This window comes from Microtus ochrogaster, chromosome 1 (genome assembly GCF_000317375.1).
Source record: "Microtus ochrogaster isolate Prairie Vole_2 chromosome 1, MicOch1.0, whole genome shotgun sequence".
Lineage (NCBI taxonomy): Eukaryota > Metazoa > Chordata > Mammalia > Rodentia > Cricetidae > Microtus > Microtus ochrogaster.
In genome coordinates, this window is record NC_022009.1 from 93,570,813 (window position 1) to 93,585,522 (window position 14,710).

General features: G+C 37.3%; 1 protein-coding gene across 2 annotated transcripts in view; it reads left to right on the forward strand.

Annotated features, from left to right (window-relative positions):
* Hspa4l (heat shock protein family A (Hsp70) member 4 like) overlaps positions 1-14,710 on the forward strand; it is a 49,996-nt gene that overhangs the window by 11,661 nt on the left and 23,625 nt on the right. For both annotated transcript variants that reach the window (XM_005343928.3, XM_013348624.2), the window contains exons 4-11: positions 1,679-1,801; positions 4,970-5,069; positions 5,395-5,528; positions 8,389-8,633; positions 8,770-8,846; positions 9,375-9,526; positions 10,092-10,198; positions 13,403-13,536. In XM_005343928.3, the coding sequence (XP_005343985.1) occupies positions 1,679-1,801; positions 4,970-5,069; positions 5,395-5,528; positions 8,389-8,633; positions 8,770-8,846; positions 9,375-9,526; positions 10,092-10,198; positions 13,403-13,536 (1,072 nt within the window). The remainder of the gene's footprint in view (positions 1-1,678; positions 1,802-4,969; positions 5,070-5,394; positions 5,529-8,388; positions 8,634-8,769; positions 8,847-9,374; positions 9,527-10,091; positions 10,199-13,402; positions 13,537-14,710) is intronic.

The following is a 14,710-nucleotide window of genomic DNA, read 5'->3' on the forward strand; positions in this document are numbered from 1 at the left end:
GTATATGTCTCTCTTAGGGTCATCTTTGTTGTTTAGGTTGTCTGGGGTTGTAGACTGTAGGCTGGTTTTTCTTTGCTTTATGTCTAGAAGCTACTTATGAGTGAGTATATATTATATTTGTCTTTCTGGGTCTGGGTTACCTCACTCAATATGATTTTTTCTACATCCATCCATTTGCCTGTAAATTTCAAGATATCATTTTTTAACCACTGTATAGTACTCCATTGTGTAAATTGCCACATTTTCTTTATCCATTCTTTGGTTGAGTGGCATCTAGGTTGTTTCCAAGGTCTGGCTATTATGAATAATGCTGCTGTGAACATAGCTGAGCACATGTCCTTGTGGTATGGTTGAGCTTTAGTTGTATACCCAACAGCAGTATTGCTAGGTCTTGAGGTAGATTGTTTGCTAATTTTTTTGAGAAATCGCCATAAGCAGCTGTTTAAATTTTTACTCCCACCCCTTACCCTACATCTTCTCCAGTATAAGCTGTCATCACTGTTTTTGATCTTGGCCATTCTGACTGATGGAAGATGGAACTTCAGAGTTGTTTTGACTTGCATTTCTCTGATAGGTAAAGATATTGAGCATTTCCTTAAGTGTCTCTCAGCCATTTGAGATTCATCTGTTGAGAATTCTGTGTTTAGGTCTGTATCCCATTTTTAATTGAATTATTTTTCTTTTAATGTCAAATTTCTTGTTCTTCGTATATTTTGGAATCGGTCCTCTGTCCCATGTGCCGTTTGGTAAAGATCTTCCCAATCTGTAGGTGCTGTTTTGTCTTGTTGACCATGTCTTTTACTTTACAGAAGCTTCTCAGTTTCAGGAGGTCCAGTTTATTAATGTTGCTGTCAGTGTCTGTGCTACTGGGATTATATTTTGGAAGTGGACTCCTGTGCCAATGTGTTCAAGGCTACTTCCCACTTTCTCTTCTGTGAGGTTCAGTGTGGTTGTTTTTATGTTGAGGACTTTGATCTATTTGGACTTGAGTTTTGTGCGTGGTATGAATCTATTTGCATTCTCTTGTATTTTGATACACAGTTATGCTAACACCATTTGTTGAATATGCTTTCTTTTTTCTACTTTATATTTTTAGCTTCTTTGTCAAAAATCAGTGTTCATAGGTATATAGATTGATACAGATTAATAATTAGGATTCTTTCCCTCTATTTCCATGGTGTTATTAATTTCCGCTTTTCAAAACCATGTGGCTGAAGCTTATGTGTTAAGTCCAGGAGTACTAATTTTTAAGAATTTTATCTTGTTGGGCACTGGTGGTGCATACCTCTAATCCTAGCACTTAGAAGGCAGATGCAGGTGGATCTCTGGGAGTTCAAGGCCAGCCTGGTCTACAAAGTGAGGTCCAGAACAGCCAGGACTGTTACACAGAAAAATATCTCGAGGGGAAAACAAAGAAAAGAATTTTATCTTTTTTCCTTCACTGTTTACATCATACTTGGAAAATTAATGATAAAAATGAATGGTTTTTTGTGGGTGAGGACTCACGAGTTTAGAACTCTCTCCAAAGTTATGTGCTTGTTGGTGCGGAGCTACACGTGAGACTGCTCCGTGTTGCTGGTGACCCTCTGTAAAAGATGGACCGCGGTTTCCACTGCCGTGTGTGGTGTGCACACGCATTGTATGAATAAGTGACTGAGTGTATCGCTCTTAATTGTAGGTTCGGTACCTGGAGGAAGAGAGGCCCTTTGCAATTGAGCAAGTCACCGGAATGTTGTTGGCTAAACTTAAAGAGACCTCAGAAAATGCCCTGAAGAAGCCAGTGGCCGACTGTGTGATCTCGGTGAGCTCCAGGGTATTGACATCAAGGAAAAAAGGTTTTCTTTTTGTAATTTCTCTCTTTGGTCACAAAATAACTTACAGTGGCTTTACTTTTTAAAAAACCACCTCATTTCTTAAAGTTTAGGTCGACTTTCCTATTAAGTCAGTTCTCATAATCAGTAAGCCTTCAAAAACCAGCGTGTGTTATATTTTTAGTGGCTGCTGCCCCTGCCACTTATGTTTCCCCTAAGGAACAAGTGAGATGGCTCAGGCACTGGCCCCTGAGTTTGATCCCCAGGACCCACATGGTGAAGTCTGACTCGTGAGGACCGTGCTCTGGTTCTGCATGTGTGCTCCTCCCACATGTGTCCGCACACAAATCTGTACAAAGATAGATGCCAAATGCATGGAATTTTAGAAACTTAAAAATGTAATCTTCCTAGTAGCATTTAACTTCCCGATTTTAAATACTTTAATGTTTTAGGGAATAAATTAAAAATTCAAAGTTAGGGGTGTGAAGTTATAGGCAGAAATTTGAAATTATAGACTTCTGTCTCAGGGGGAAAAAAACAGGTATTCTTTAAGGATCATTTTTAAAATTCTTAATAAAATATTTAATTATTTGCCATGGATTATCTCTTAAATATCATTGAATTTTGTTAGCTTCTTTTTATCATATATGTTTTTACTTAGTGTGATTAAAGTCGGGTACATAAGTTAGGAGTCTCATATTGCAAAAAAAGAATTAGATTATTAACTTTTTAGTGAACTTAATTATTAAATATTTTCATTATTTAAATTTAATTGAAAGAAATGTAAGAGCTTAGTATTTTGCTTTGTAACCATTAGAAACAGCAGATAAGAGTGTTTACCATTAGCTAGGCACTGTGGTAATTTTATGTGTGTTAAGTCTGAGCTCCCCCACAAGGGTAGAGTATTGCCTCCTCGTGTCAGTACTACAGAGAATCAAGGTACTTCATTCCCAAGAGTGTGCTTGCAACTCCTCATGGTGCCACTTGGAATGCGTGTGTGAGAGTGGTGCAGCTGTCATTAGGCTCGTTTCTCATGGCTGTAAGCAATATGAGCTTTGCTCTACTGCTCTGTGGAGCTGTATCCATAGCAGCCATAAAAGTACTTGGTTCATAAATTGCCTCATGAATACTATACAAACCACATATATGAATTATAGATTTGTCAGGAGAAGAATACTAATGTACAGGACCATAAGCACATCTAACAGAACACAGTAAAAAAAAACCTTAAAACTTAAATTTAAGATGGGCATAGTGTCATATGCCTTTAATGCCAGCACTCAGGAGGCGGAGGCAGATAAATCTCTGAGTTCAAGGTCAGACTGGTCTACTTAGTGAGTTCCAGGACAGCCAAGATATATAGTGAGAACCTGTCTAAATACATAAAAACAACAGCAAACAAAAGGCTTAAGTTGGAGGCTGGTGAGATATCTCTGAGTAAAGGCACTTGCCACTCAAACCTGATGATGTGCATTCAATCCTCTGAACTCATGTGAAGGGAGAAGGAAAGAACTGCTTCCACAAAGTTGTTCTTTGACCTCTAAATACATGTTGTGGCATTGCACAACCCCCACATATACATCATAGTAAAAGAAATATTAAGCGAGGTATTGTTCCTCAATACTCATCCTGGCATTCTGAGAATTTGAGGCAGGAAGACTGCACATCAGGTCATGAAGGCATTGAGGAATATTCTACATTAATATATTCAATAGTTATCTTCAAAATTGTGGGGGCTAATATGGGTGATGGTGGCACATGCCTTTAATCCTAGCACTTGGGAGGCAGAGGCTGGTGGATTTCTGTGAGTCTGAGGCCATTGTAGTCTACAGAGCTAATTCTAGGACAGCCAAGGCTACACAAAGAAACCCTGTTAAAAATTGGAGGTGGGGGTTAAATAAATAAATAAATTTTTGTACATTTTAAGCCCAAGGTTAACATTTTAGTATAAACACAATATCTTTTGATGGCTGCAAAATAGAGTCTTCATAACTTCCTGCAATATATATTTTCCCTCCTTAGAAATATAACCATTTTAAACAGTTGGATTTCATCTTCTAGTTGTATATACATTCCACAGAAATGAAATTATGCTCTGTATAGCCGTGTGTATGTGGGTAGGTGGGTACATGCCTGGTTGTCTGTGTGGAGACAGTGTGCATGCCACGCCATAGAGACCAAAAGAAGGCCTCACATTTCCTGGAACTGGAGTTACAGGGAATTATGCTCTTCAAGAGTCGCATGTGCTCTTAACCGCTGAGCCATGCATGTCCTTTTTTAATATACTATTCCATGACAGTGGAAATTGAGATGGTCTTAGCTACTTAGGATTCTATTATATGAGATATACTATATTACATATACTTAATTTCATTTTAATGGAGTCTTAGGGTTTTAATTTTTGTTATTAAAGATGAACTAGTATTTTATTAACTTACTTTTTTTGAGACAGGCTCTTACTATGTAGCACTGGCTGACCTGGAATTAGCTATATAAAGAAGGCTGGCCTCAAGCTCATAGAAATCCTCCTGCTTCTGCCTCCCAAGTGCTGGGTTTAAAGGAGTATACCACCATGCCCAGGACCAGTATTTTAATAGTCTAATATATTCATCATGTTTTTAATACTGTGTCAGAATACTGTAGGCAGGCTAACTTTGTAAGGAAAACTGGTTTATTTATCCCATTAGCTTTTAGAAGCTGAATTTAATAATGGGAAACTATTAGTTTGTTTTGTGGTGAGGACATAACAGCATCATTGGCAAGAGTATGTATGAAGAAAAGACCAGATTGCCAAACAAGTGTCCAGACAGAAATGAGGTCTACCATCCCTTCCTAAAGCATACCTCTCAGTTCATGTAAGCACCTTCAACCACTGTCCACCTCCACAAAGTCACAATGAGGACCAGCACCTGAGTCTTAGAAACAGCTGTCCAAACCACAGTAAGCAGACTAACACTGCTCCTTGAAGTAAACAGAACTGGGGATCCTACAATACTAATTAGATTTGTGTTCAAACTCCAGATCCCATCTGTGTGGTACAGAAACTGCCAGACTTAAGAACCTACACTAGTACTTTATGTTGATTTAAAGTTGCGTGTTCCGCGGTTATTAGTAAAGCCTGTGGCACCAAGGCAGTAACTTGTGACTGTTCTTACCAGATCCCAAGCTTTTTCACTGATGCTGAGAGAAGGTCCGTGATGGCGGCAGCTCAGGTTGCAGGCCTAAATTGTCTGAGGCTGATGAATGAAACCACTGCAGGTTGGTATGGCCACTTGAAAACTACCATCAGAAAACAGTTAGCAGATTTTCTCTCTACAGCTTTTTAAAACTCTGACATCATTTATAATTTGTTGCTTCTAATACAGAATTTTGACAGAGGTCGAATTCACATTTGATCTTAAAGAATGGCTACTGCTTTGACAACTGAGTAGGGAAAATAAAATGTTAAGTAATCTGTGAAAAGTTACTATAGGTTGAATCTATTTTACTGTATTGTATATTAGAATGCAGTAAAAACATAACTTTGTCTTGTTTTCCAAAGGACAGCTATACAAGAATTAACCTATTGTTTGTTCTTATACAGTGGCGCTGGCATATGGAATTTATAAACAGGATCTTCCCTCATTAGATGAGAAACCAAGGAATGTTGTGTTTATTGACATGGGGCATTCTGCCTACCAGGTCTCTGTTTGTGCTTTTAACAAAGGAAAACTTAAAGTAAGTAACTCATTACTTTCTGTATATAACTTCGATGAGTAAGAGCATACATTATGTAAAGAGCACACACCCTTAACAAGTTGGCTGAAGGTCTTATTCTGCCTCTTATGTTAAAAACATAACCATTAAGGCAGGGCTGGAGAGATGGCTCAGCAGTTAAGAGTACTTGCTGTTCTTGCAGAGGACCAAGTTCAGTTCTTAGCACCATGGCTGGTCCACAACCATCAGAAACTCCAGTTCCAATGGCTCTGAGGCCCTCTTCTGACTTCCAAAGACACAAGGCATGCACGTGGTGCACACGTACATATGTAGGCAAAGCATTCATACACAAAAAGATTGGAAACTATTCATTATACATCATACATACATACATACATACATACATACATACATACATATATATACATATATTCTTAACTTTCCTTGACCTTAGGTTCTCTTTACTATTAACAACGTCCTAGAAGTTGCCTTTTTCTTAAAAAAAAAAAAAAAAAGTGAAGCAGAGAGTTTATAGAGTAAAGGAGCTTCTGACAAGGACATGGGTGACCCAAAGGGCTCTGCATTATCACAAAGTCCACCCAGCAGCATGGTGACTTGCAGAAGCTGCATCCCTGGAACTTCCTATGAGACCTGTAAACTACGTGACCTGTGGAGCTTCTTCTAGGATTTTTGTATATGTAAAATTCTTGAAATATGTGGCATTTAGTAGTTTCTGTGTTATATGTTTTTGTTTTTATGTTCATCTATCAAGTGTGCCCTTTGTTTTGTACTTCATGGTACAATAACAAAATCCTTATAATCAGAAAAACAAAGGAAGTTTGTGATGAAATTATAGTATTTTTGTATAAATTGACTTAATTCCTGGCCTCTATTCTTAAATGTTAGCTTATGAATAACAGTGGATTTTTCCCTTTTTCTACTTTAAATGTAGTTATCTATCCATTTTTCATCACCAAGTCCTGTTGAAGTCTGATAAAGACTGTGATGCTGATTCTTAAGTAAACACACCCTTGCATTATCACATGGAAGGATGATTTTGCATTTCATGCTGGGCAGCACTGGACCCTATGGAATGTGTGCATTTGTAGTAGAATGTATATGAGTCTGTTGGGATAATGCCATTAATAGTACTTGCATCTTAATGTCATATCTCATCTTAGAAGAAACTGCCAAGGAACCATGCCTACAGAAGCATGACTCCCTAATCATAAGGTTAAGTAGCCATTTTTTCACAAGGAAGAGGGGTTAGATATCCTGGAGTTGTCTGACTTACTGGCCTACACACAGCAACCAACTGGTAGTCTGGTGAGGAGCAAATTATTCTTTTTCTGTTTCCATTTTACTTGCTTATGTATTTCTTTGTTTTACATTATTGTAAAAAAAATAAGTAGGATCATAGCCAAAGGCTTAACTACTAATCTGGAAATTGAATGGTTACATAATAATACTGTTGATCCAGTTTTTTGATATCTTTTCTTGGATGTTTTACTCTTGTGTGCACATAGCGCTTAGAACTGCTGTTTGTCCTTAAACTTCATTTGGGGTTCAGTATATTAGAGAGCCAATGAATGTAAGCTAATGAAATTTTAGTTGTCACTCAGTTATTTCAAAATTAGAATTGTCTTTCTAGTTGTGTTATAGAGTTGTGTAACTATAGAGCAGATAACAAAGAGGAGGGGACTGTTTGAGTCAAGTACAAGGAATAATTTATCCCAATATTTGGCACCCAGTGATTTGACAAGTTCTTTTGGATGGCCTTTGCTTTTACAATTTTAGAGAGGTTTTTGACCTTTGACTTTTGGTTTTGTTTTTTGTTTGTGGTGGTTTGAATGCAAATGGCTCTCAGAGGCTTATTGTTTAAATGCTTGATCTCCAGTTGGTAGAACTGTTTGGGAAGGATTAGGAGGTGTGGCTTTGTTGGAGGAAGTCACTGAGGGTGGGCTTTGAGGTTTCAAAAGCCTATGCCATTCCCAATTTTTGCTCCTCTCACATTCTCCCTTTCTCCCTCCTTCCCTCCCTTATGTTTGTTTGTGAGTCAGAATGTAAATTCCCAGCAACTGCTCTAATGCCATGCCTGCCTACCTGCGGCCATGGTCCTTGCCATGGTGATTATAGGCTCTAACTCTCTCCTAGCGAGAGCTTCATACAGAGTGGAAGCAGCCTAAGAAAGAGAAATCTGAAAGGGCAGAGCCATCTATGTACTTTGACATGAGATGTCAACTTATAGGAATTGGACATTTCCCTGATGTATTTTGTTCCTGCTTTCGTCCAGTATTTCCTTACTATGTCTACCTTTTGGAATGGCAATATGTATTCTGTGCCACTGTTTGTTGGAAGTATGTAATTTGCTTTTTATTTTACAGGGGGTTACAATTAAGAGATTGCCTTGAGTCTCAGAAGAGACTTGAGACTTTTAAACTGTAAAAAACTATAGGACTTTTGATGTTGGATCAAATGTATTTTGCTTTATGATATGGCCAGAAGCCTATAGCGTCTAGGAAATGGAGTGCTGTGGTTTGAATGAGAACAGCACCATAGACTTCAATGTTTACATACTTGTCAGTTGATTGAACTATTTGAGGAGTGGGAGGTGAGGCCTTGTTGGAGGAGGTGTGTCACTGTCAGCTCTCTCTCTCTTGTGGTGTGTCTCAAGATAAAATAACTCAGCCTCTGCTGTACGTGTTTGCCTGCTGCCATGCTTCCTGCCTTGATGATCATGAACTCATCCTCTGAAACTATAAGCCCAAAATTAAATGTTTTCTTTTATAAGGTGTCTTGTTCATGGTGTTTTGTCAGCAATAAAAAAGTAACCAAGACACTGTATATTGGAAAACTTAATTATTTTCTTTCAACTAAACAGGTGTTGGCTACTACCTTTGACCCATATCTGGGTGGCAGGAACTTTGATGAGGCTTTAGTGGACTACTTTTGTGATGAATTCAAGACCAAATATAAGATCAATGTCAAGGAGAACTCTCGGGCCTTGTTGCGGCTGTATCAGGAGTGTGAGAAGCTGAAGAAGCTGATGAGTGCAAATGCATCAGATCTTCCTTTGAACATCGAGTGCTTCATGAACGACCTGGATGTTTCTAGTAAGATGAACAGGTATCGTGTGTTCACTTGGAAGAGCACTTGCTGATTTTCCCTTTGGGTCATGTTGGGATTTTCCCTAGTTCTGTTGTTTTAGAGGGTGTCTTCAACTTTTCTTCCCCAAAATGATTTTTATCTCATTTTTCTACAGGGCTCAGTTTGAACAGTTGTGTGCTTCCCTCTTGGCCAGGGTTGAACCACCTTTAAAAGCAGTAATGGACCAAGCTAGTAAGTGGAAATGACCAAGTTCTTTAAAAGTTTTGTGTTTTTTCATTTTTAAAAAGAAATTACAATTTATTCACTCGTAGAACAAGACACTAGAATTCCTGCTTTCTGAGCATTTCCTTGCTTACAATATTGTTTATATCATAAACAAGCTAACTATATTTTGGGATATTTAAGTGATTACGGAAGACTTTAGTAGGACATTAAATTAGAAATCAGGATGTAATTGCTGTCTTGAGTATAACTTTTAGAATAGTTTTAGTAAAGTTAGAAGTGGAAATTAGAAAGGTGGTAACCGCTGGAGAGCTTCAAAGCTTGTGAGTTGTGTCCTTGTTGTCGCTGATGTTTGGACCACACTGGTGTCACACACACAGTGTTAGAGTTTGCCTTTTCCATAATTACTGGGTTTTTTTAACCTTCTTGTGAGCACATAAAAAAAAATCCACTTACATATAAAGTACATTCTAACAACTAGTATGTACAAGTTTTGAAGACTTCTCATTCTTTCACTGAAATATGTTTTACTTCCAGACTTACAACGTGAAGACATAAACAGCATAGAGATAGTAGGAGGGGCCACTCGGATTCCTGCAGTCAAGGAGCAGGTCACTAGGTTTTTTCTGAAAGACATCAGTACCACCCTAAATGCTGATGAAGCTGTCGCCAGAGGATGTGCTTTGCAGGTTAGAACAATTTAGTATGTAGTTTGTACAGTGTCTGTGACAGGCCTCTCATCTGCCCAATCACCCCATCAGTATGCTGAAAGAAAACTGAAGTAGTCCTTGTAAGTCGGTCTGTCTGTCTGTCTCTGTATCTCTCTTTCTTTACTCCCCGGTCACATAAGGGGTGTGTGTGTGTGTGTGTGTGTGTGTGTGTGTGTGTGTGTGTGTGTGTGTGTGTGTGTGTACCTACCTCAGCCACAGAAGTGCTGGGATTAAAGGCATGCACCATCATGCCTGATTTTTCTTGTACTTTTAAACTATAATAAGATAATATATTTATGTACTAAAAACTGAGTTCTTGAGATTATGTACATTAATAATTTTTTTGGAAATTTAAAGCTGTTCTTAGATTAGCTTTTGTAACATCACACAAAATACATGGACCCTTTAAATTTTCTTTTGTCGTTACTAAAATGTAACAAATTTTAAAATCTGAACAATTTTTACTATAAAGTAAGCAATTTAATTATGGTTAACCTAGAATGTGATATGTACTTACTCATTTAAGTGCATTTCTTACTTTCAGTGTGCAATCCTCTCACCAGCATTTAAAGTGCGGGAATTTTCCATAACAGACCTTGTTCCCTATTCAGTCACATTAAGGTGGAAGACTTCTTTTGAAGAAGGGACTGGGTAAGTTATTTTTAAAATATTAATTATATTTTATCATAAATATTCAACCAGTCAAATATGCTTTTTCTAACTTAGAGGAATTTGTGCTTCTTAAAATTTTGTTAAATGTGGGTCTGGAGAGATGGCTCAGTGGTTAAGAGCACTGACTGCTCTTCTAGAGGACCCAGGTTCAATTCCCAGCAACCACATGGCATCTCACAACTGTCTGTAGCTCCTGTTCCAGGGGATCCAACAACCTCACACAGACATATATGCAGTCAAAACACCAGTGTAACATAAAATACAAATAAATAATGTAAAAAATTGTTAAATGTGCTGAATAGTATTAGAGAAAAAAGACTATAAAAATAACGTACAAACCATGATGGGCATATTTGTTGATTCACATTAGCCATTTTTAGCAGCTAATGTATCTGTCCATACCTGTTCTTTGAGTCTTCATAAACAAAGTAAATAAATTATCTGTGGAGCCTCCAGTACAATTTGCTTTTGAAAAAGATACTACATAGGACTTTGCCATGACAGCAGACAGTGACTACTGCAACAGTTGAATATGCCATCATAAATCACCAAAGCACTAGGAAAATTACATTTTGCTGTTTTTAGTGGTGTTTAGAAACATTGGTATACATATAACAATGTTTAGGTATGTTTGCTATATCATAAAATAGCAGAGTAGAATTGCTTACCAGAGCATAAGTACCCGTTTTGTCTCAAACTAGCAAATTAGTGTTTTGTATAATATCTAAAAAGATTCTTCACATTGCTATTAACACAAGATTACATATATTTTATTCAGTTTTTTCCTATACTATTAAATTTAACATGATTATTGTAAACAAAAACAATTGCTATTTTTTCTCCCTGATAATATGACTCAGTTGTAGAACATGTGTCTGGCATGTACAAACTCATGGGTTCAGTCTTCATTACCACACAAATAGACAGTGTGCTGGAGCATGCCTGTAACCCCACCACTCGGGTGGTGGAGAAAGGAGGATCAAAGTTCAGTGTACTCGGCAACATAGAACAATGAAGGCCAACATGGGCTACAGGAGACCTTGTCTAAAATGAGAAAACAGATAATGCTTTTATTACTATGTAATAAAAATGTTTTTATTTATAATAAAATATTTTATTATATATTAAGAATATAATATAAATTATATTTTGTGCTTTTGTTGACATTTACGTTGTTTCTGTTAATTGGCCAACATGTAAGTAGCTTGCCTCCCTACCAAATTAAAAAAAAAATGTATTTTACTTGCCTTTCTTTTAGAAATGGCTTATACAATGAACAAAATTGTATCTACATTGTGAACTTGCTTTTGATCTGTGTTCTGTATGTCATTATCGATAGAAACTGAACTGCTTGTATAAATTTCAAAAATACAAACTACCAACCTGTGCTGGCTAGATTCATGTCAGCTTGACGTACACTGCAGTCATCTGAGAGGATGGAACTTCAATCGAATGTGAATATGGCCAGCCTATAGAGCATTTTCTTAATTAGAGATTGATGGGGAAGGGCCCAACCCATTGTGGGTGGTGTCTTCCCTGGGCTTGTGTTCTTGGATTCCATTATATAGCAGACTGAACAAGCCCTTTGAGAGCCACTAAGCAGCACCCCTCCATGGCGGCTGCCTCAGCTCCTGCCTCGGAGTTCCTGAAGTGCTTGAGTTTCTGTCCTGACTTTTTTGATGATAAACTGATGTGGAAGTGTAAGCTGGATAAACCCTTTGTTCCCCAACTTTGTTTTTGTCATGTTTCACCACAGCAGTAGAAACCCTAACAAAGACACAACTTTATATGAATGCCTTGCAGAGTATTTGGATGGCTGTTTTAATCTTAGTTTAAGTCAAGAACTTCTCTGTAGGGGCTGGAGAGATGGCTCAGAGGTTAAGAGCATTGCCTGCTCTTCCAAAGGTCCTGAGTTCAATTCCCAGCAACCACATGGTGGCTCACAACCATTTGTAATGGGGTCTGGTGCCCTCTTCTGGCCTACAGGCATATACACAGACAGAATATTGTATACATAATAAATAAATATTTAAAAAAAAAAGAACTTCTCTGTAGAGTTCAGTTTCAGTTAACTGTGGAAGTAAGAAAAATTCAAGATATAGAGAAAGCTAAGCTTAAAAGCATGAAGGCATAAGTCACAAACAATCCCATACCAGTTTGGAATTATGATTAATAGGGGGGTATTTATTTAAAGGGGAAAAAACTTACAGATCACCGTCCCAGACAACAGCCCTCTGCGCAATCAGGAAGCCTGAAATGAAGCAGGAAGCAAAGAGAAAGAGAGAGAGGAGGGAAGTGGCCGCTTTTTTAAAGAGAGAGACCACACCCCAATGGGCTGGTATCTCAGCCGCTATTGGCTGGAGGAGCGGAAGGAGCTCCCGCAACAAAAGCATATGCGGTAGTGACCACAGTAAGAACAGGGAAAGCATTAGTAGGCTCCTGAAAGCTAGGAAGACAAGTTTCAGGTGTGTATTTGAAGCCCTTGAGTGACTGAAGTGGTACAATGATGTTATATAATAAACACCCATAAACAATAGTCACAAGCATTCCTGTTTACGTTCTTTAAGAAATGGAGATCACTACAAGTTTAAAACTTCCTGCTCTAGGTGGAAGAAAACACTATAAACAGGCATAAGATGAACAACTGGAATATGATTAAAACTTGAGAGACTTTCTGTTTTAGGAAGTACATACTGGAGTATTTGCAATAATAACATAAGCATGTCACTTTCAGGCTGTTTAGTAAAAATGCACAGATATAATATGTGCATTCAAATGACAAGACAAGGCAATGGACAGTAGAAAGTCTACGTGCCTGACACACAGATACTCTTTGTACTGTTCTATATCTGTATCCTTCTGTAAGTTTATTTCCAAAGAAGAGTACTTAATGGGGGCTGTAATTCACAGGGCTGCATATGGTCAAGTGTTTGCCTTGTCCTTCCTACATGTGACCTCACAATATGCATATTCTCTATTTTTTTCTCTTAGTGTACAGCAATCAATTATGTTAGACATTCTGAAAGCCTTCATCTGTAAACTTGTTGAAAATAGAAAAAACGATAGGTGTTTTCCTTACATATGTTCTTCTTTGCAATTGCTGCTCATGAATTAAGAGTGAAATATATTCTGACATTGGGTTCCCAGGCAACCTGTTTAAGTGTCTTTTCTGCTGCACTTTAGGGAATGTGAAGTCTTCTCTAAGAACCATCCTGCCCCATTCTCAAAGGTCATAACTTTCCACAAGAAGGAACCATTTGAACTAGAAGCATTTTATACTAATTTGCATGAAGTGCCTTATCCTGATCCAAGAATTGGTAAGACAACAAAAAATTTAAGTTTTTAAGCATTTAATAAACAATTTATACCTAGGTGTGGTGGCTCATGCCTTTAACCCCAGCACTTGGGAAGCAGAGACAGATGGATCTCTGAGTTCAAGACCAGTTTTGCATACAGAACTAGTTCCAGGTCAACCAAGGTTACACAAAGAAGCTCTGTCTCAAAAAACAACAAAATAAATAAATAAATAAATAAATAATATATAGAATTAAGTAAGCAAAAATTAACTTTTCATTTAAATTAGTCCAGATTTTAAAGAAATTTGTACTTTTTTGTAACTATGAGCTTTTTCATGCTTAGTTTATTTCTAGAAAAATAGCATCTTTAAATAGTCCTAATTTGTTTTGGTTTCTATATTTTTATTAGTGCGTCGTTTGCACAAGATGATGGATTTCATTATGACATTTCCTCTTGGTGTGTGTATGCATACATGCAGTGTGCTTGAGCATGTGCAGCCTTGTTATCCTCTCTTCTCTCTCTGCCACTCCTCGTTTTCTCCCCAAGTAGCCCTACTTCTGTTTTCATTGACTCTGTATGCTAGGTGTTCTAAAATTGGCCTGGAAAATTTGTGTCAAGGTTGTCTAATGGAAAATACTTTTAGGCAAATTGTATTTGTATTATTAACATGACTGTGTAACTCTGAAAATGTATTGTTGAGTGATACGGAAGAGCAAATAGGGAATTATGATGTCAGTTTTATCTGTTTGTGTTTAAATGATAAGATACAAAACATGATTTTTATAATATTTAAAAGAAATTTTTATTTTTTTCTGTATTAATAGACTAAAAAGGAGAAAATAAACTTTGGAAGTAATTACCAGAGCAATAGAAGTTGCTGCAGGTTATACTAGTCTTTATGACTGCTACAGGTCCACCAGCTAGATGGCCTCAGCAACAGATGTTTATAGTTCCCACTGTCATACATGTTCACTGGCCTGTCTTAACTTTTGGCCTATTAGTCTCTCTTTAACTGATACCACTAATTTGGGCATAGGAGAATTTATATTTAATGTTTGGAAGTGCTTTATTCATGAACAATAATGATTACTTATAAAAATTATAGCAAAGCTTATATATATACATATATATATATTTTTTTAATTCAGAAATTAGATCTTGTTATTTTGGCTTTTGATTATAAGTTACTTAATC